Here is a 24,110-nt window from a genome sequence, read left to right as displayed (position 1 = left end):
TTTAAACATATTTTCCTGATTTAAGCCGCTTTCTTTGCTGAATCTTGTCTTATCTTTTTGGACTTATACCAGCATAATATCGACTTATTTTCAATCAATGAATTATCAACCAAAGGAAGAGATTTGTAAAATTAACAAATTAATTAATCAAATAAAACTGCTATTAATGATGTATAACTTTCTTTTTGGCAACTGTGTATGTTATTGATTATTTAAAACAATGTTAAGCCTATATCACAGTTGCAAAAGTCAACAGGTAAAAACAAACGTCGCTATTGTGACGTCACATAAGATAACGCTGTTTTGACGTAGAACGACATAGGTCCCCCCTGAAATAAACAGAGCTCATTTGACTTCTGAAGAGGCCCCCCTTAAAATGATTTTTTTAAATTGTGTTCCTTAGACTGGTCAAAGATGAGTGCTTATAGTTTGACTTTCTAACTTTATTAATATTTCTCGATTGTTTTTCTCTTCTTCTTTTTTTGAGTACTTATATGTTACAGTAAGTATTTGAATATAACCCTATTGAAGTTACTTTTGATTGATTTTTAAAAGGTTGTTTAACTTGTTTAGCTCAAAATGGATTTCCCAAGTGACGAAGTCATCAAAGAACTTGAGAACAGAGAATACAGTGTAGAGGAATATTTCTCCAAGGCTGAGCTGGCCAAACTGTCTAATATTGAAATGCTTAGATACAAAAACATGAGGAAGAACTACGAGATAATGTTGGCTGTTGGTAAGTATACCATCATTAAATTATGAAAAATACATATAATTATATACATATATATATTTCTTTCAAAGATCATTTGACATAATCATTCTGAAGATGCAACAAAAGGGGCACAGCTCCAGGCACTGTTCATTATGGTTTTTGGTTGCATACAAATGCGCTATTAAGCAATTTCTTAATTGACTCTTAGAGTTTATAATATCTATATAGAATTTAATATTTTCAGGATTACCTGCCGTGATGCCTGAGTTCATGAAGGGACCCAGATCTAGAGCAAAAAGAAAACCAAAGAAAGTGGAATCAGACAGCGATGAGGAATGGACGCCTTACAAATCAACGAGGGGTACAGTACCTAAAATATTCTACTACATGTATTTTGCATTCAATCAATATCTACACTGTAATGCTCACTTTTTTCTTGTTAGATTTTCTCTGGTTCATTCCCCTCCATAATTTGCTCTCTTTTAGTCTGTTCACATTTAAGTGTATTAATAACACAGTGTTTTAGGACTAATCCACATGTACATGTAAACATATAGCATAGACCTGTTACCACGTCGAGTCTTACAATTTTGTACATTATATAGATCATAGATACTGTTTATGATAAACATTCCATATTCATATTAAAACATAAAGGTTTTTTTTTTTTTAATAGAAAAGAAACAGACAGTTAGGTTTTCTGTCCCAGTAAAGGAGGCAAAGGAAAAGAAACCCAGGAAAATAAAGGTACTAAAAGATTGTTGTGTAAGTAAGTATTTATTGTACAATGTATATTGTACATTGTTGTGTAAGTAAGTATTTATTGTACAATGTATATTATATGTACATTTATATTGTTAATGTTTACTGCATAATCAATGTAGATTTTTCTATTACATTCAAAATATCAAGGCTCTTAAATTAGAATCATATTCCAAAATAAGGCCATCCTTAAAAAAATGTTTTTTTGCGGTAACGCAACCGAATCACCAAAATCTACCCTACTGGATTTTTTTTATCGGTTCAAAAATCTTTTTTTTTTTTTTTTTACATATCCATTTTCTGTTTTTATCCGATTTTTTTTTTACATCTCCATTGCACCTACGCCGTTTTTAAAAAAGAACTGATGTGTTCTTATATTTGGGCAATAAAAGATTGAATTCATTTGAATGCTTTGATTTTCTTGTTTGATTAGTAAGGTGAAATCTAAGACATAGTTAATACCTAGAACTATATAATCGAAATTTATTTCTGACATTTTGTCTCCAAAAAAAAAAAAAAAGCCTACCTACCTACTCACACCTAAAATGAGGAGGCGCGTTACCGCAAAAAAAGATTTTTTTAAGGATGGCCTAAGTTATCGTAGAATTGTGGTCGCATGTTTTTGGTATCTTTGTGGGTGAGAAGTCATTTTATTATGACATCCAAGTATTGTGTCAAATATGAATGCCCTATCATGCGATTTTAGAAGTTATCCTCGAAGTTGATTTTTAAAAAAATTAGGTCAATCATGAAGGTCTAAGTCAAGGGGTCAGAAATCATAGCATACTTGAAAATATCTTGTCACAGGTAATGCACATGTATGTCAAATTTGAAAGCCCTCTCTTCTAAATCAAATGTTATAAGGAAAAATTAACATTTTTGAAAACTAGGTCAAACTTCAAGGTCACAAGATCAAAAATCATAGTGTAATTCATAAATGTTTTGTCACATGTAATTTAAATGTGTAATACCAAAGAGTTATCTCTTCTAATTCAAAAGATACATGTATGACCATGGTTGAAGTTTATAAAAAGTACACTGTAAATCAAATATCAAGGTCAAAGGCCAAAGTTGCTCAAATGAGTTGATCTTTTCAAGTCTTAGAATGGCCATGGATCACTTCTCTGACTCTTTTAATTTATTGCCATTGAACCTCATGCAATCAATATATCCATTCAAACTCCTTTTATTGGGCCCTATAACATGGAAATTAACCATTCCAAAACCATTTATGAAAATGAAATGAAAAATAAATGGTTTTTGTTTTGACTATTTAATATCCATGATTTTAAAATATTTTATCTATAATTCAAAAAATTTAGCAGGGTCCTTACATGTAATTGATATCCATATATACAAAGAATAAGCACTTTTAAACATCCAGCTTCTTAATACTAGTTGTAAAATCAGTCACAAAACAGGTCACTTGTTCAACTTTTTCACATATTTGATTTTGAATACTGGAATTCTTTTTATCAAAATCCTAATTTGATCTGAATTGTAATAGCTAGTCTCCCTCTTTGAAAATTTATATTTTAAATTACCAATGTTCATTTTGGTGCTCTATCATGTTCATATTGCAAGGAGTACACTCTAAAAATAAAATAAATGCAAGAGAATAATTATTACAAAAAATTTATAATTGAAGTTATAAATCAATTTAGCGGAGCAAACATAGAACACGTACATGATGGATACTAAATAGTATTTTTTAAATACATTTTTAATAATTGATTGATTTGATTCCTTTCCTTAATTATTTAGACTGAAAAAAGTATAAAATCGACCAACAAAACAGAGCCACGTAAATATCCACTTCGAATAAAAGAAAGACTTAATTACATGGATGTTGAAGTGCCAGATGATGATGATTTTATATGTAAGTGTCTTTAGTTAATTGTTTCTTTTGTAGTAAGTTAAAGGAATATTATTCTATGCTGTAAACTTAATGCTGTAGTTTTTAGCTCTACTGGTCAGAGACCAGAAGATCTTAATATGCGATAGTAAGGTTTCCATCATCCATCCATCTGTCTGTAAACAATTTTCCAAAACACTACTCCTCCTTTAGTTTTAATCTGATTTCAATATACCCGGTAACTTGGCACACAAGTAGACTACACTAGTAACACTAAGGTACATAACTCAATGCATCAGTTTTTTTTTATTTCAATTAGTGTTGGCAACAAGTACCCGGTTAACCGGTTAACTGTCGAACGATGCAAGTATCGGTTAGTAAAACTGCTATTCACTTACTCGAATAAAATAAATTCTACATAGTAAAGGCATAGAAAATGAATGTTTTATAATTTATAAATGTATTACTAACTTACACATTTCCCTAATTTTAGGTACCGTTAGACTTGATCTAATTCATGGTTGTAGGGGATCAAATTGCTTTGATTAGTTTTCACAGTTTATATAATTGATATAGCTTTGATTGCTTGGGGTATACATCTTTTGAAGGCCTGAGTTATAATTACTTCATTTGATAATTTAACGAGATGCTGCCGCAGACATGTATATTAACCTTGGAGTTGTAAAAAAAGAAAAGCTGATTCAAAATCTATTGAATCTGCTTGAAATATTATTAGGAAATCAGCGATTTACTGGACACTCCACATATTAACTATTGATAATGGAGTATGTAAATAATTATACTCCTTGATTGCGACAAATTTAGAGGGGATGAAAAGGAAAGATAACGAAAGCAATTGTGAAATGGTGATTGACAATGACGTATTTATTTGTCTTCTTCGTGTGTCGAATTCTTTATATTCATTATTTAAAAATCGTAAATCATATGTGTGTACTGTATATATTGTGAATATAATGTCCATATGCAGTATATTTGTGCATTACATGTACTACTACCAATAAGTATACAATAAGATAAATAATAGATATACACATTTTTAGCATAAATCATCCGAGTAACCGGGTACTCAATCGGAAGATGAAGCGAGTAACAGGTTACTAAAAATCGTCCGATTTGTCAACACTAATTTCAATGAACACTGTTGTTGGCATGGTTACTGAAAATAGAAATTTCAGAGAAATTCCTTTAAAACCCCACTCCTCCTACAATTTTGGTCTGCTTTCAATGATAATTTGGGAGAGTAGACTACACCAAGATATATAATTCTATTAATTGCTGCGTGTTGCAAAGTTTCAAATCCAAGTGCTACTTTTCCTTTGTTACAAGTACAGACCATTAGAGCTACAGACTCATCAGAGACCTCTGGTTATTGTTGTCTATTAATGGAGTTAAAGATATATTGCGGCTGTGACATATACATTTTATTTTTTGGATGGGATGGGGTAGGCCTCAGAGTAGCTATTAATGGCTGTGAAGTATTGAATCCCATTAGACTTCTATCTATGATATGAATAAGTTTAAAATACACATGTATCGCTTTGCAGAGCTGCCAACCCTTACGATTTTGACGTAAAGGGTACGAAATCAGCGTCTAAAATACGCCTTATGATTTCTCTCTATATTCTTCCAATTTCAGTTTTTCTCGTTCAAAGTTAATAATACCGCTATTTTCAGGCCTAAAATGAAATATTATTTGTTTGCAGTTGCCTACCGACCCACTGAAAATGCACCCAACCTAATTTTTTTTTTAGCCACTTCGTAATTTTTTTTTTTTTAATTTTCAGGATATTGAAAGTGTTTCATTGTCAATTCTTGTCATAATCAATCAGTAGTTTATACCAAGAGTGGAGATTATTCATGTATAGTAGGCCTATGAAAAACTTTATTTTATGTTATCTAACAAAAATCTGGAAACAATTTTTCCCCCCCCAAAAAAAGAATGCCTACCTACCTACCCAGTCTAAAAATTATAGGTTGGCAACTGCAAACAAAGAATTTTTATGCGCCCGGATCGATAGATCCTGGGCGTATATTGTTTTTGTCCTGTGTGTTTGTCTGTCTGTCTGTTGTCAACTTTAACCTTCGCCAAAACTTTTGAACCATAAGAGATAGAGACTTCATATTTGGTATGTATACTCCACTAATAAAGTTCTTTCAAATGACATCAAGGTCAATGACCTTGTGACCTTGACTGTGACCTATATGCTAAAAATAGCTTTTTCCACTTTTTGCCATAACTTTTGAACCATAGGAGATGGGGACTTCATATTTAGTATGCATACTCCACTAATTACCGGTAAGTTCTTTCAAACAAAACCAAGGTCAATGACCTTGTGACCTTGACTGTGACCTATATACTAAAAATAGCTTTTTTCAACTTTGTTGACGCCGGGCGCATAGTGTTTCACAAACACATCTTGTTTAAGCCTGGCCTCATTGCTGGCAGTCTGGCAGTCTATAGTTACTACTATTATAATATATTCATAATTCTTACAATGCTTGCTTGTATCATCCTTTCAGTTTTAGAAGGCAAACATATTCATGACAATGTTTTAATGTAAACATATGCCTCAGATTGCATGACCATTTACAAAACATCTTCAGCGGAAGGGGGCCTAAGTGGTCCCTAGACCCCGCCTTACTATTTGTCATTTCAGAATGTTGGCAGCTCTGGCTTTGCTAAATGTTGACATATAGAGCCGTAAACTGTGTTCATTTTTTGTGTGAGAGTACTGTGAAGAGTTTGAGATGTTTTGGTTGCAAAAATCCAGTAGTTCAGAGGTGGGATTGAAATTATTATAACTGAATCAGAATGATGGATAATTTGGAGTCATCGTGGTTCTTGGGGGACCAATGTTTGGGATTTCAATTGACTCACCTTAACTACCAATTTATATACCCATGAACAGAAATTAAGCATATTCATAAAATCTACAATGATAATGAGTATAACCAAGGAAATTGCCATGCCATGAACAAATAAAATTTTGCTTTGTCTAGATGTGTAAATTATGTTAATGTGTGTATCTTGATGCAAGTTTAATACCCGTATGTGCTACTCAGAATAGGTTCTTGAATGAAGATATATGTATGTGAATATACCTTTGTTTACACTTCTTTGATATAAATGTGAAAGTTCAAAAAAAAAAATTAAATTAAATATTGCTTAGCCACATACATTGACCCCCTTTAATACATTTTTTTTCATATTACCCAAACCCTACAGTTAAAATAATGCCAATTTTATTTCATTGGTACAGAGGAATGGGTTCAAAATATTATGGTTGTGCTATATTAAAGTAATATACGCTATAACGTGCGCCATTTTAAAATACGGCTGGAAATTTATATATTTTGTTTACCAATAAAAGTTACGAAAATGATGTAAATTACACCAATTAAATAAAATTCGTTATAAAGTTATCATGGTTATCAAATTATAATTATTTATTATCCTGCAAGGAGAATAATGTCTATTTTTAAGTAAATCCACCACGTGACACCGTCGCTACTTTTAGACTGATAAACAAACACGGCGTCAAGAAAACGAGGTAAGCCCTTTGAGATACAACTCACTTTTGACATGGATGGCGTGTTACTATAAATATAACTTATCTTTAAATGTAATCAGTATCAACCATCTATACTCTGTTACGACGCATATTAACCTTTTATTAATAATCGTTGTCAAAACGCAACGTGCATCGTCGTCTTTAATTTCCCGTGGACATATGTGTCTATATTTAGACCTACTGTTTACGCACTTCCTTTATCAATATTCATGAAAAGACTGAATTCTTGATTGCAGATATTGCTTTATTATTCTGTTATTACAACGAATTTTATAGTTAAATTTTGTGGAAATATTATTTTTCACTACACTTTATGTGTTTCAAATCATTTAATCATTTTGTTTCACATACAAATCGGCATCCATACGGCATATATTACTTTAAGTGTTTCTATTTCATGTAGACTGTGAGGAATGTAATCAGGAACATGAAGGGGACTGTCCAGTACATGGTCCACTGTTAGTGGTCACCGATACAGAGGTAAGATATAAAAACATGAAGGTGACTGTCCAATACATGGTCCACATTTAGTGGTCACTGATACAGAGGTAAGATATAAAACATGAAGGTGACTGACCAATACATGGTCCACAGTTAGTCGTCACTGATATAGAGGTAGATATATAGAAACATGAAGGTGACTGCAGAGCTGCCATAACCCTTACGATTTTGGCATAAGTCTTACGAAATTACCATCTAAAATACGCCTTACGATTTCTGTCCATATTCTTCTGATTTCATTTTTTCTCGAACAAAGTTTATAATACCGGAATTTTCATAGCTGGCAAACTACAGTTTCTACTATTATAATTAAATATTCATAATCCTTTCAATGCTTGCTAATGTGTTGTTGCTTCAGTTTTAGAAGGCCAATTGTTTTTATGTCAATGTTTCAAAGTAAACAAAATAGAAACATGCCTCAAATTGCACCCATTACATGTCCATTTAGAAATAAAAAAATAATCTTTAGCGGCTTGGGGCTAAGGCGGTCTCCGGACCTTGCCTTACTATTTGTCATTTCAGAATGTTGGCAGCTCTGTGACTGTCCAATACATGGTCCACATTTAGTGGTCACCGATACAAAGGTAAGATATAGAAACATGAAGGGGACTGTCCAGTACATGGTCCACATTTAGTGGTCACTGATAAAGAGGTAAGATATAAAACATGAATGTGACTGTCAAGTATAATATATGGTCCACTGTAAGTGGTCACTGATACAGAGGTAAGATATAAAACATGAAGGTGACTGTCCAATACATGGGCCACATTTAGTGGTCACCGATACAGAGGTAAGATATAAAAACATGAAGGGGACTGTCCAATACATGGTCCACATTTAGTGTTCACTGATACAGAGGTAAGATATAGAAACATGAAGGTGACTGTCCAATACATGGTCCACTGTTAGTGGTCACTGTTACAGAGGTAAGATATAAAACATGAAGGAGACTGTCCAGATCATGGTCCACATTTAGTGGTCACTGATACAGAGGTAAGATATAGAAACATGAAGGGGACTGTCCAGTAGTGTTGTAAAATCGGACAAATTTTACTATCGATTATCAAATTGAATCGGAAGAACACAATTAATTGATTAAATAATCGATAATTTGAACTATTAAAAAGGTTAAATTTATTCATCATGAGAAGTATTTTAAATAGACAATGCACCAGGATATGGATATAGTTCGGCTTCAACCTCTTCACCATGCACGTTCACCATTTTGTTTACCGCCGATTAGAGTGTCGTCCCTTTGGTGAATATAAAAGTTAAACCTGCCTGGCTTGAAAAATACGGCTTCAAAAATATAGCGATCTATCGATGATAATATTTACAATCGATTGTCGCCGATCTGGGCCTTTAAACGACGATTTTTCGATAGTCGGCGACTATCGTAACAACACTACTGTCCAGTACATGGTCCACTGTTAGTGGTCACTGATACAGAGGTAAGATATAGAAATATGAAGGTGACTGTCCAATACATGGTCCACTGTTAGTGGTCACTTATACAGAGGTAAGATATAGAAACATGAAGGGGACTGTCCAATACATGGTCCACTGTTAGTGGTCACTGATACAGAGGTAAGATATAAAACATGAAGGGGACTGTCCAATACATGGTCCACATTTAGTGTTCACTGATTCAGAGGTAAGATATATAGAAATATGAAGGTGACTGTCCCATACATGGTCCACTGTTAGTAGTCACTGATACAGAGGTAAGATATAGAAATATGAAGGTGACTGTCCAATACATGGTCCACTGTTAGTGGTCACTGATACAGAGGTAAGATATAGAAATATGAAGGGGACTCAGACTGTCCAGTACATGGTCCACATTTAGTGGTCACTAATACAGAGGTAAGATATAGAAACATGAAGGGGACTGTCCAATACATGGTCCACTGTTAGTGGTCACTGATACAGAGGTAAGATATAGAAACATGAAGGTGACTGTCCAATACATGGTCCACATTTAGAGGTCACTGATTCAGAGGTAAGATATAAGAACGAGACTGTCCAATTAAGTTTTATTCTTATAAATTTATTCAACTTCAAAATCAATCTTTTGTATTCCATTTGAACCATCTACTTCTATAACAATGTTTGCAAATTAACTGCATGGCCAGGGAAATCTTATTAAATTTGATTGATTTTTAGCAACCCCTAGGTAATCCTGACAGAGCCAAGAAAACCCTTCCCAATGGCTTATCAGTAAGACAGTCAAATATTTTCTATGCTGGGCAAGGAGTATTTGCTGATAAATTTTTCCGTAAAAGAACAAGATTTGGTCCATATGAGGGAGAAATAACTGAAAACCGGGATGAAGCCCAAGAAACAGGATATGCTTGGCAGGTATGTTGTCCAAACACCAATATCCAGGTAAAGTCTACTCTAGCTGCAAATCTTTAGCTTTCTGATCTAGAAAAAGTTGAGATGGATGGCAACATAGCAACTGTAATAAAAGATGTATATTTATTGGCACAAAAAATTTGTTGTTTCTCAATGTATTTCTCTGAATATTTAAACAGGCATCACAAAATATAGTACTACAAATCCTGTTATTAGTTAAATAATTAATGTAACCCTCTGACAATTAAGACCCTCAAAAATATCTACTCTATATACTGCCATTTAGGGTGATAAATATAGTCCTCATACACTACCATTTAGGGTGACAATTAATAGTTATTTGACCCTTTATAGACCCTTTTATTGAAACAGATATGTATTACTAAGCCTATAAATTGCAAAAGAGTTACAAAAGTATTTGAAAATATGGATGAAATATGTTTTACTGTAAAATAATGGCAATTATATTTTGTAGGCCTGTATCCTCTGTGCACATTTTTATATTAATCTTTAACTTTCCTTGTGTGTATATTAACTATGCAACCCTAAAATTTTAAGGCCTAATTTATTTCTTGTTTACACCTGCTCAATCTTGCTGTGTTATTTGCTAGATATATAAAAAGGGCCAACCAAGTCATTTTGTGAATGCCTTTAAAGAACCCGTCAGTAACTGGATGAGATATGTCAACTGTGCTAGATCAGAATCAGAACAGAATGTTGTGGCGTTTCAGTACAAAGGACAGATCTATTACAGATCTTTTAAAGACATTCCTGCAGGGACAGAGCTCTTGGTATGGTATGGTAATGACTATGGGAAAGAACTAGGGATAGTCCGAGAAGAAATAGATGTTACTCCCAAAATTGTGAATGGAGAGGGTAAGCTTTTTATAATGTAAGTGGAACGTACAATTATAATTCTGCAGGCATGCTTATGAAAATTTCCTAAGAAATGTCTTAAGACGTGTCTTAGGATATTTCTTAGGACATATCTTAGGCACATCTTAAGATACGTCTTGGGTTGTAAAACGAAAGCATCTTAGGATTATCCTAAGTTGAGATGTCGTAAATTCCATCTTAGGCATTTTCTTCTTTTTCTTTTTTGTAAATGAAGAACTACAAAAAGTTCCTACATGTATTTCAAGTTACCATCATATGTAGATGTAAGGGGGGGGGGGGGGTGTTTGGGGTAAGCAAGTTCTCTCTCTATCTCTCTCTCTCTCTCTCTCTTTCTCTCTGGAAAAGGAAGAGGCAGTCACGCTTACATGTATTAACTTTATTTTTTTTCCTTCAAAATATGTTGTTGTTATTATTTACACCGGCTAATTCCAAGAAATGCAACAGATTGATGCAATACACAGACATTAAATTCTGACCATGTATGTACTTAGATCTTTTAACCCTCCGTTTTGCCCCAATAAAAACAATTGGTTGTATATTTTTATCTTTTTTGAAAGGGCTTGAAAAAATCTTTTTCAATGATTTAATCTTTAAATGCATACATGTTAATTAATGCAGGCACGTAGCATCGTTTTTGAAAGTAGAGGGGGGAAGCCTAGAGAAAATTTTTTTTGACTAACCTAAAAAAAGTTGACAACCCCCCAAAAAAGGAAAATTACCCAACATCGAAAATCCTATTTCGGGGGTGGGGGTGGGGTGGGGTGGGGGCTTAGATGCCAACATTTTTCAATGTCAACTTCTTTCAGTGCCAATTTCTTAGAATTCAATATTACATTTCCCTGATATCAATTACATATAGTTTATAGTGGGGGGGGGGGGGGGGGGCAGCCTTTCAATGAACATTTCAAATATAAAAAGTAATGATGCCAAAAAAGTCATTTTGTGAGGCCCCCTGCCCCCCCCCCCCCCCCCCCCCGGTTGCTACGTCACTGTAATGAGTGCATGTGCATTTTTATTTACTGTTTTCTCCTTTTTCGTGTGCACAGGCTAATGCATACATTCACACGGTACAATGCTTATAAATTGATTGAGTTCATTAAAGAAATCATCAATTTACAATAAATATTTGATTTATTTACACAAAAAATCATTCTTAGCTGTTTTACTGACACCAACGCTTCTTAAAATCACCTAAGATATGACTTAAGACATGTCAGCAGTCGTCTTAAAGTTAGGACTAAGATAAGGAGGTCTCTTAAGATAGGATAGCTTCGATAGCCTCACTTAAGACTAAGATATGTCGTAAGACCGTCTTAAGATATGTCTTAGTCCTAAGATAGCTTCGTAAGCATGCCTGCTGATAAGTTGAAATATCTACCATTAAATGGAAGTTGGGGGTGTTTTGGTATTGTTAAATAGACAATTTTTCTAATTTTAAAACTAGACAATTTTTCTAATTTTAAAACTACGAATGGTTTAACTTCAGTAATATATATAATAAAAATTGCACTATGTAAAATAAAAATACTATGTTTTAAAGTTTGTGCATTTAATAAGTTTATTTATTCTTTATTTTCAGAAGTGTTCTGCTGTCCTTGGTGTCAAATGGGATTCAGCAGCAAAGAGTTTATGGGAAAACACTGTAAATACAAACATGGATACAGTTTGTTGAAGAATTTCAAGCCATGTATAAGGACTGAGGGTATTAGTTTTATTTTCTTATATGCTAGTAATTCCTTCATATAAACTTGGTTGGATGCAAGATATTTTTTTTTTTTTTTGGAAATGGAATATAAATTTTAAAACAAAATTAGGCCACACCAATAATTTTTTTTTGTTTGTTGGACCCGCACGCTCGTATTAAACGAAACTAGACAAATAATATTAATTTAGATTTCCCGCACTGTGGGAATTTTGTGCTATTTTCTGTTCTATTTCCGCTCTATTTATCGTATTTTTCATCTGCTTACTCTGTAAATCAGAAAAAATATAATTGTCCGCTCAAATTTCTTCACGCTCCACCTAAAAAAATTGTCTAAAAAAAGTAATAATATTATTATGTAACCACTTGACCACTCTTACTTTTTTTCATCAAATGTACAACTAACAAGAAATTAAATTGGTGTCAGGGGATGACAAATCCCATTGCCCAACGCCTGGGGCTAGTGAATTTTAGGGGTGGGCAAGTGAAATTTTATCAACCACTTGCCCGTGGGCAAGTGATTTATCAAAAATAGAATTTATTCGTAGGCCATAAATTTAAATCTGGACATGGGGGCTTGCATGATTTACTCAGCATTCGTCTTCCTCTTTTTTTGAAATATCTAAAAAATACAAAATTAGTTTATGGTAGGGCAAGCAAAAATTCAGGTAGGGCAATTCAATTTTTACCATGTACTTGCCCTTGGACAAGTGCCTTAAAAATCCATTTGTCAGCCCCTGGGTGTGGCCTTAAACTGAACTTTAAAAAAAAAATTAATATATGTAAAATCTATAAACATATATATACATGTACATATTTATATATTAATGTCTTTTAATGCAGATATATTTCCTTGCCAGCATTGTAAACTCTGCTTTAGTACCTCTGACTTCCTTAAAAGACATGTTTTGCATTGCCAAAAGATAGGAAAAGAAAATAGTGTCTGTTCACATTCAGTTAGATCTGCAGAGTGCCAGGTGAGTTTCCAGTTATTTTTACAATAAACATAAGATATTGATTGACTTTCCAATTTGTGTCAGATTTTTATGCCCCGTAATCGAAACATTTTTTTATGGATGGCCTAAATGGAATGCAGGATGAGAAACTATCTCAAGAACAACCAATCTAATTTGAATTAGATGTTAGATCCACTCGCATACTCGCTACACTAACATCTAACAACATCCCATAGTAGGTAATGTCAGAGTTCAAATTCGGAACAACTCTAGACTTAATCTTTTCGATTACGTCAACAAATTAACGATGATTTTGCAGGCGGTGATTTGATTGGTTGATAGAATTTGACCCCTAACGTGACCCTGTATTGGGATGTTGTTATATGTTAGTGTAGCGAGTATGCGAGCAGATCTAACATGATTTTAATTAGATTGAAGAACAACAGACCAATAATGTCACATGAGTACAGAATTTGTTAATTATAATAGAAATTAACTTTGTTACTGCAATTAGTAATGATTTTAAACTTTTTCATACAGGTTCAAAGACAAATGAAAAGGAGATTTACTGACATCCTTACTGATACGGAAGTGACTAAGAACATCATCATTGGTGACAATATATCAAAACCTGCATATTCTAGGCATATTGAATGGGAAGATAAAATTTCTGAAGAACCACCTAGAGATAAATGCAAATATTCTGAAAAAATATTTTCTTCCTCAAAAGAAATATCAAACAACATACATCATGTAGAGAATACAACTGTGAATGACAAGAGCACAAAATTGATTTCTGTAACAAATCCTTATAAATGCACTGTTTGTGATAAGGTGTTTAATCAGAGTGAAAATTTATACAGGTGCATGTTAACACATACAGGTGATAATTCTTGTGATGTGTGTGGGAAGGCTTTCAACCACTCACAGAACTTAAAAATACACATTAGGACACATACAGGTGATAAGCCTTATAAATGTAATGTATGTGGGAAGGCATTCAACCAGTCACAGAACTTACAAAGACACATGAGAACACATACAGGTGATAAGCCTTATAAATGTGATATGTGTGGGAAGGCATTCAATCAGTCACACCACTTACAGAGTCACATGAGGACACATACAGGTGATAAGCCTTTTAAATGTGATGAATGTGGGAAGGCATTTAAACAGCTAATTGACCTACAAAGACACATGAGGACACATACAGGTGATAAGCCTTATAAATGTAATGTATGTGGGAAGGCATTCAACCAATCACAGTCCTTACAGAAACACATGAGGACACATACAGGTGAAAAGCCTTGTAAATGTGATGTATGTGGGAAGGCATTCTCTGATCCAAGTTGCTTTAAAAGACACAGGAGAACACATTCAAACAGGTGATAGTCTAAGATGTAGTGTCAATGGGAAGTAATACAGCCAGTCATTAATTAGTTTATTTATAGCGGAGATGCATGAGGATACACAATGAAAAAAACCTATAATTTCAAATACAGTAAAACATGTTTACTACAAACACGGATATAGCAAATTCACAGATATAACGAAGTGTTTCTGGGTCCCCGGCAAAATTCTTAACAAATCTTTGTAAAATTTTACGGTTATAACGAACTTTGATTTAACGAATTTACTGATATAGCGAACTGATTTTGAGTCCCATGGAGGTTAAATATAATGAATTTTACATCTTTTATAACGAACTTTCAAAGATTTCAAAATTTGAATAATTGAACTGACTTTATTTTTTCTCAGCATTTGTATATAAAATTTAATTCATAATAAAACCTTAGTTATCGAAGGTATGTTTTGTAATATTTGCTTCCCGAACATATTTGATAGTAACACTTGAAGGAAAACATGCATATTGCGAATTCGCAATATATGGTTATACGAATTTGTTATACGGATATAACGAATTACGGATATAGCGAATTAAATTAACAGGTCCGCAGGACTTCACTATAACCGTGTTTTACTGTACATGGAATGTGCTTAATGTTCAATGAAAAGCATGTTTAAAGAGACACATAAGAAATCAAGAAACAGAACGAGATACTTAAGCTTAAGGATATTTATATTGAATATATCTTGAGAAAAAATTTATTCCAATATACATCTGAGATTTCTAATGAAATATGAGATATACATAAACAAAATATGAAATGTAAATGTCTTGAGTTAATTTCTAAACGAAATGAATGCATGTCACTAGAGTAGACAATGGTGTTCATCAGAGCTTACTACTAGTACTGTAAACCAACTGTTATTTGCGTGCAGGATATTTTCGCGAAAGCTCCGTCATCGCAAAATTTTCACCGCGAACCGGTCTTATATATTTATAACAGGTTGAAATAAATCTAAAGTTAGAATCGTACGATTCCTTTTCAAACACGCTATTCTATATATTTTTACCTGAGTGAGTAGGAATACTTGTATGACCGGTTAGCTGGTAATGTTAATAAAGGTGTGTTCTTTGTGTTTTGTCATTCGAGCTCAAGACTGCGTGCTTTTCAGTCACAATTCGCCCCCCCCCCCCTCCCTCCCGTAAGCTATTTCTTGTGTTGATGTAATATTAATGTTTGTGAATGTTATTGAAGCACTTTATTAAATGTTGAGCAATGTCGTCAATTAAATGCACAGGTCTTGGAGCTGCTACCCATAATACAGGTGTTATGTTTTGATTTTTAGCTCTACTGGTCAGAGACCAGAAGAGCTTATGCGATAGTAATGCGTCCGGCTTCCGTCCATCTAGCTGTCTGTCCGTCTGTCTGTAAACAATTTTTCAAAACGCTACTCCTCCTACAATTTTAGTCTGATTTCAATATTACTTGGCACACAAGTAGACTACACTTAGATACATAGAATAGTGCATCGGTTTTTAATTTCTATGAACGGTGTTGCCATGGTTACTAAAAATAGAATTTTCTGTGAAATTCCTTAATAACGCTACTACTTCTTCAGTGTTGGTCTGATTTCAATTTAACTTGGCACACAAGTAGACTACACTTAGATACATAGAATAGTGCATCGGTTTTTGATTTCGATGAACGGTGTTACCATGGTTACTAAAAATAGAATTTTCTGTGAAATTCCTTTAAAGCGCTACTCCTTCTACAGTTTAAGTTTGATTTCAAATAAGTTGGCACACAAGTAGACTACACAAAGATACATAAAATAGTGCAATGGTTTTTGATAAGTACAAACCAGTAGAGCTACAGTCTCGACAGAGACTTCTGGTTGAATGAGGGTATAAATATTCTATGTTCGGTTGAGATTGTTCGAATTAGAACATAATAGAGACTATTTGCCTATTAAGAACAGATCCAAAATAGGCTTGATCGTGAAAATTAATTGTTGCGAACTATCCTCGGTAAAATGCGAAATAAAGCTGTTGTGAATAAAAGTTGGTGTACAGTAAATATTTTATACATTTAAGTTCTGCTGGTTGAAGACCAAAATAGCTTATATGTGATAGTAACGTGTCCGTCTGTCTGTCTGTAAACAATTTTTCAAAATGTTACTTCTCCTGCAGTTTTTGTTAGATTTTAATATACATGTAACTCGCACACAAGTAGACTACACTCAAATCTAGATGACCATTTTTGATTTCAAAAAGGTGTTGCCATGGTTTCTAAAGATTTCCTTGACAGGTATTTAAAATGCCACTCCTACTACAGTTATGGTCTGATTTTTATAATTTGGCACAAAAGTAGACTTCACCAAAGTACATAATTCTGCTTATCATCTTTTTGTTTCGTTGAGCGGTGTTGCAATGGGTACTAAAAATAGAAATCCCTTTGAAATATTCTGAAAATGTTACTCATTATACAATTTTGTCAGATTTCAATGTAACTTGGCATACAAGTAGACTACACTATTTAAGGTAGGACACAATAGATAGGCCAAAATTTTCCCCAAATCCAATTTTTCTGAAACTTTGATGTTTTGTTCTAGGATACAAAATCTCTTTTTATATATGATATGAAAGAAATTCAACCACACATTTTTTGCCCACATAGTCTGAAATATGGCCTATCAGACCCCCGTGAGAAAATTGTGAAATCAGACACTCCTTGAGAATGAGCCTTATTTTAGAATTATCAATTGATCTATTGCAAATTTGTGTAATACTTTTAATAAAGATAACTTTTGTGTTACTTTAAATCAGTAAATCATATTGATACTGGAAAATTTGAGTAAAATATTAAGTAAAAATAGAACATGTGTAGCGTTGGAATTAAAAATTCACAGATAAATTTTCGACTGTTTAAGTTTTCTTATGAGAAAATGTATAATTCAATTTTTACAAAAATCCACAAAAAAAAAAGACAATTGAACCCGTGGTTTTAGATATTTTGGCAATTTAAAAAAAATTCAATGGCAAAAAAAAACTAAAAGATTCAGTAGATGACGTGACAATATTTGACCTTTGACCTCTTGATATGACCTTGGCCTTTGTAGGACATAAAGAATGGAGACACCTTATATATGTCTCCAAATATCAACCCTCTACTATTTATGGAACAAAAGTGACACTGCATTTTATAACAGACTGTTACATGCTTGTTTATTGCACTTTAGATGGCGTAAACATGGTAAACACATTCCAAAATGTAAGTTCCCAAGTGACCAATACATGTATATGGAGGCGGGGGTATCATTTAGTGAGCTCATCGCTCACAATACCTCTAGTTTTTTTTGTTAACTGTAACTTTTTTTGTTCCAGTTTGAATTTTCATTATCGCCCTATCCTACCCCCAGGGATCATGAAAAGAAAAAAAACCTTGAATCTACCGAGCATGCTTCAATGCAAAAATGACCAATAATAGCTTTGCTGTTCTTGGGAGGATTGTTCCTATATATTCCTATGTTGAACTTTGATCCCCCCCCCCCCCATTGTTGCCCCACTCAACCACCTGAGGATGCTTCAATAAAAATGACTAATCAAGGCCTTGCTGTTCTTAGAAAAATTTTCCTATATACCCCGGTATTCCATTGTAAAACTTAATCGAATCGAACCCACCTGAGGATATTCCATAAGTTTATATACTCGGTTTAAGAATTACTAATCATCATGGATTTGGTTTTCTCCAGAAAAAAATTTTAAAGATATTTTAGCATATATTCCTTATATGTATGTAAAAATTGATCCCACATTCCCATCCTAACCCCAAGAATTCTGATTTGAACAATCTTGAACTACACTACCTGAGGATGCTTCCATTATATAGATATCACCAATAATGCGGAGGCCTGGCTGTTTTAAGAGATTTTTTTCTATATATTTCTATTCTATGTAAAGCTTTGATTGCCTATTATGACTCCACTCTACCCACAGGGGTCATTATATGAACAAACTGGAATTAACTCTGCAGGAGGATATTCCCATATTATTATCATCAATCAAGGCTTTGTTGATCTTGAGAAGATTTTTACGCTTAAAAATCGCTCCTTAAAAAGGAAAACTCGAAATTCAGAGCCATGGCCACTTGTATGATGTACATAAACTTTTAGAATATGGACCATAACTCAAGAACTCCTTGGCTAATAATTGTCAAATTTGTTTCAGCGTATCCTTGGTCCAAGAGCTCTTGTTTATACTAAAACTAGGGTTGTGACCCTTAAACAAGGGTAGATAACTAGAAAAATAGAAACAAAAGTACTGGATGCTAAAAAATCTCAAGAAACGACTGGGCAGATTTCACCAAATTTACAAACAAGGATGTAGATTAAAAATTGTTCAAGGCATCACTTTTGGGGCGAAAGACGAAGGTCACTTAAAAGTTGAACAAAAATAATATTTTCTTAAAAAGTTGTTGATATAGTGCTTTCTAAAAGCACTAGGATCATCAAATTTTGTAAGTTAATCGGAAGACCTCTTATCATGTTGACTCAAAAGTAGGTCACGGTGACAGACTTTTTTAAATTTTGCGGCCATTCTTTGAAAAATTATTTGGAGGCATATTTTAAACAATTTAGGCCTATGATTTTCAAACATTTTTAGTTGATGCATCTTGGGTCTTCGGACTACGTCAATGAAAAATGACGTCACCTTGATCTACTTTTTGAACCTTGCAGGCATTTGATTTCAAACGTTTTTGAGCCATACATGTAATCTTGACATTTTAAGGCCTATGATAATAAAAAAATGTAAGCTGATGCATCTTTGGACCTTAAACAACGTCAACTGAAAAGTAGGTCATCGTGACCTATTTTCCAATTTGTATAGCCTAAATTATGTATTTCACGTAGTAAATGGCTTAGAATTATCAAATTTTGTAAGTTAATGTAACTTGTGTCCTCGGAGTGTAACAATTTAAAAAAAAAGGTCACCTTGACCTACTTTTGAAAATTTATATGGGTTTAATTAAATATTTCCGGTATTAATTGGCTTAGAATTATCAAATTATGTCATCTTTGGTCTTCGGATGACAACAACAACAACTGAAAAGTATGCCACTGTGACCTACTTCAGAATGGCTTTTATTAAATATTTCAAATACTAATTGGCTAAGAATCATCAAAATTTGTCATTTGATGCATCTTTTGTCGTTGGAGTACAGCAACTTACTGAAAAAAAGGTCATCGTGACCTTATTTTCAATTCACATTGCTATAATAAAATATTTCGAGTACTAAATAGCCAAAAAACATCTAATTTTGTCAGTTGATGCATCTTCTGCCCTCGGCGTAAGTCATCGTCGCAAACCACGGCCAAAATGTACGTTCCTCTCCCATTCTGGCCGTGGTTGGACGAGGAGAGAATTCTTCGTAGCTCATTAAGCATAGTCGGAAGATGAACTTTATTGCGACCTTTCAATATCCAATCGCAGTAAAGGAAATATTTCTTGTATACTGTTGACATCATTTGTTGATTTCATTTGCGATGGAAACAAAACTTGCCACTGACTGAATATGACGTCACAATAGGGAGGCGTAAATATTCATGATTACGACACTTTTAGTGATCAAGCAGCCAAGGGTAGGAGAGAGCTATATGCGGACTTCGGTCCGTGGCTCGAGACGATGGGCGTATCAGTGGCGTAGCATCGTTTTTGAAAGTGGGGGGGCCAGCCAGAGAAAATTTTTTTTTACTTACCTGAAAAAGTTGACAAGCAAAAAAAAAAAAAAAATAAATAAAAAAAAAATTAAAAAAAGAAAAGTTGCGAAAATCCTATTTCGGGAGGGGGGGGGGGGGTAGAGGCTACCTTTTTTCAGTACTACTTTCAGTATCAATTTTAATACTTCAATTCCGGTACATCACTTACACTTAATTTACAATTAACATTTGCTATAGTATAGGTAAGGTTGGGAAAAAAAGTGGGGGGCCAGGCCCCCCTGGCCCCCCTGTTGCTACGCCCCTGGTAAAGGAACACCTTATCAGTGCCCGGGGGGGGGGGGGCTGTAGAGGCTACCTTTTTTCAGTGTCAACTACTTTCAGTATCAATTTTAATACTTCAATTCCGATACATCACTTACACTGGGGGGGGGCCAACCAGGTTTTCAATTAACATTTGCTATAGTATAGGTAAGGTTGGGAAAAAAAGTAGGGGGGCCTGCCCCCCCCCCTGGCCCCCCTGTTGCTACGCCCCTGGTAAAGGAACACCTTATCAGTACCCGGGGGGTGTAGAGGCTATCTTTTTTCATTGTCAACTACTTTCAGTATCAATTTTAATACTTCAATTCCGGTACATCACTTACACTGGGGGGGCCAACCAGGTTTTCAATTAACATTTGCTATAGTATAGGTAAGGTTGGGAAAAAAAGTAGGGGGCCAGGCCCCCCTGGCCCCCCCTGTTGCTACGCCCCTGCGTATAGCTGAAATGTAATTTAACTAAAGGCCAATAAACAACTTATGTCATGATGACTTCATCTTTTCCATCGTCAACTTACCTTATTTATGTAGATATATTCCACTTTTACCTTATTATGTTAACTTATTCGCTACTAAGGAGCTTGCTCTGAGAATGATCAATCTGTAATACGATATCTGCTACAGTACTCGGTGATAAGTTGATGTTACAGAGATTTCAAAAACCTCGTTTAAAGCCGGCATTTTGCAAATGTTTTGGTCGTTATGGCCTTGTTAGTAAATATAACAACACATTTGGTTGTATAAATATAACCCAACATTGGGTTGTATTTCGGCTGACTTTATTGCGTGGACCCTGAGGTCCACGCAGTAAATATATAAGCGAGGTTAAACCGGATGCCATGGGCATACGTCAGGCTACGCATGCGCGAGAATGCTGGAGAGTTCGTAATGTTTCATCTCGGGTCTTTCCGTCAGAGGTCGGAAAAACAACTTCCGCCAGTCGGAATGGCCCGAGAATTAGCGATTGGGAGAGTTCGCCACACTAAGACTGTTTACCCGTAGAATAATTCAAAATGCCCTGATTTTACGAAAACATAGGTGTCCGTTTTAGGTTTTACTAGTAACATTTATAACAGAGTACTAGATGTAACGCTTTTGGAAGGTGATACTGTTGATTTACTAATAAATACGCATATTTCCTAAAGTTTTAATGCATTAATGAAGTAATTTAAACCAAGGAAATGGTCATGAAAAATTTGAATTCTCTGCACCGGTAAAAAAGATACTGCTAAAAATCCGGGACTGCCGGGCGTCGAGAAGATTAGATTCACCGCTTGACGTCAGTATGTAGAGTTGTCGTTCGTATCTCTTTCAGTGTATGACGCTACACTGAAAATGAGTTCCATTACGAAATACTTTTGAGGTTCTTTATAATTTAGTTTTACTTTTAACGAAATCTAATATTCAAAATAAGATTACTTTATCATTACATATACTTACATTTCAAATTATGAAAATTAGATCAATTCAGGAGAAAATGACATGAACTATTTGTGGCGGATGTTTATGTTTATGTATGTTTTCTGTTGAATATCATCGTAGCCTGGTCCCCTGGCTCACCCTTGCCTTGCCTTGCCTAGTGACGCGGAGTATACGAAGCAAAACAGGGACAGGGAACCAGGCTACATATCATCGGAGTAAATCGGGCGACACAGTAGCCTCCCTTTCGGCTCTATATAATCAACACAAATTACTGCGCATGTTAAATACGTGATGAACATGGGAGATTGAACATAGTTCAACTCCCAAAAATAGGAAGGACTTGCAGAATATAGAATAACTACTTGAATTAAGAACTTCATGTTTTGCCACGGTGCATTAAACCTCACAAAAGTGATTTTATATATAGCATTCCAAATACAGCTTGATACCGGCCTGTAGTAACGGTTTTCCATGTGGAGGAAGGAGGGGGGGGGTCTGAAAAAAATCTGCCTATTACATAGCTGTGCTACACGACGTGTATAATCATATAGATATATTTTTCCAATTATAGATTTCTTCCGTATAAATCCAGAACAGATGTAAAATCCCAGTCAATGTGGGTTACATGTGTAAGACCAGGGGCTCGTAACATAAAGCTTGCTAAGTTTTTGACTTAAGTAGGGTCGTAAGTGCGGTTTAGGCACAATCTTAGGACCTGTCTAAGTACTGCTTAAGTATGTCTTAAACCGTAACATAAAGCGAACTAAGCTAGGTCCTATCTAAGTCAGACTTGTGTTAAAAATATTTCACATGAGTCAACCTATAGTTTTTGTTTTATATAGATATATTGCTAAATGTGATTCAGTTAGGGTTTTAATTGATTACATATTAAAGTTGACGTCCTTGCCTATCGGTTTAAGTCATGTTAGATTAGATTTCGTATCAAAATTATAATTATATTATAAACTAGTGCTAATTGTAACGGGAACCGTTACAGATGTTCCCCAAACGCTCCCCAACTCCCTTTTGGTGCCATATTCCCTGTAAGCTTCATTAAATAAGACAAACTCTGTGCATTTTTGACTTTAACCACGTTTTCCCAGAAGGATACCAATTATATTCAAATTTTAGCATTGCACTCAAGCGCATGTGAATGCATGTGCGTTATGACCATATCATCTTGTCTACACTATCTAAATATTAAAGCATTCAGTCCAAAAGTAATAAAAATTACCCATTCAAGTGTATATTTAATTATACTCGTTCCAAATGCACGCACGTGCCTGTACGAGGTGCACGAGCATGATGACCATACCTTCTTGTAGGAGTCCATTACATCTATCTAAGTTCTAAATCCCATCCTGTTTGGTTGAAAAACAAGGGAGTTATAGCCATTTCAAGTTTCAACCAATCAGATTGCAGCACACGTGCATGCGCGTGATTTCATGAATTTTTCTATATCATACTGTAAGATATTCTAATGCCTGACTATATTTTAAATTTCAAAGAATTTCGTCAAAAAACAAAGGAGATATAGCCATTTAAAGTTTCAGCCAATCAGATTGCAGCACACGCACATGCGCATGCTTTCATGAAAATTCTTATATATCGTGCGGTAGACCTTCATAATGTAAGACTATGTTCAAAATTTCAAAAGATTATGACAAGAAACAAGAAAGATATTGAGACTTTAGTTTCAGCCAATCAGAGCGAAGCGCACGTGCATGCGCGTGAGATCTTGCTATTTTGACCATGCTATCTTGTCTATACTACTAATGTATCCTTACATTATGAGTTTCAAAAAATTTCATCAAAAAATAGAAAAGTTACGGCAATATTCCTTAAATTGGTCATTTCAGGTGTTGCACGTGCGCGCTCTTGCAAGCACGTGCGCGCAAAATGACCTTCGTTCGGCAACTCTACATAAGATGCCTACTGACCCTAAAAATGTTTCACCTAAGTCGGCTG

The 24,110-nt window shown here is 34.4% G+C and overlaps 1 protein-coding gene across 1 annotated transcript; it reads left to right on the top strand.

Moving 5' to 3' along the window:
• The first annotated feature begins 579 nt into the window (after nt 1–579).
• LOC134233908 (histone-lysine N-methyltransferase PRDM9-like) lies at nt 580–14,835 on the top strand. Its single transcript, XM_062715966.1, has 11 exons — nt 580–736; nt 960–1,076; nt 1,392–1,480; nt 3,242–3,356; nt 7,329–7,405; nt 9,594–9,788; nt 10,397–10,661; nt 12,262–12,384; nt 13,228–13,361; nt 13,881–14,223; nt 14,302–14,835. The coding sequence occupies exons 1-11, from the start codon at nt 580–582 to the stop codon at nt 14,727–14,729; spliced, it is 2,043 nt and encodes a 680-aa protein (XP_062571950.1). The 3' UTR covers nt 14,730–14,835.
• The last annotated feature ends 9,275 nt before the right edge of the window (nt 14,836–24,110 follow it).

The sequence above is a fragment of the Saccostrea cucullata genome, unplaced genomic scaffold (assembly GCF_032062105.1).
Source record: "Saccostrea cucullata isolate Sc308-1 unplaced genomic scaffold, CSIRO_AGI_Scuc_v1 ctg952, whole genome shotgun sequence".
In the NCBI taxonomy this organism is placed as follows: Eukaryota; Metazoa; Mollusca; class Bivalvia; order Ostreida; family Ostreidae; genus Saccostrea; species Saccostrea cuccullata.
The sequence above is the reverse complement of the archived record's forward strand: the minus strand, read 5'-3'. Positions and strand labels throughout refer to the sequence as shown.

Bases quoted from the DNA above. Each gene is read 5' to 3' on its own strand.
- LOC134233908 (XM_062715966.1), top strand. From the start codon at position 580: ATGGATTTCCCAAGTGACGAAGTCATCAAAGAACTTGAGAACAGAGAA. The intron at 1,077-1,391 runs GTACAGTACCTA...TTTTTTTAATAG, and splicing joins GCCTTACAAATCAACGAGGG to AAAAGAAACAGACAGTTAGG. The intron at 13,362-13,880 runs GTGAGTTTCCAG...TTTTTCATACAG, and splicing joins TTAGATCTGCAGAGTGCCAG to GTTCAAAGACAAATGAAAAG.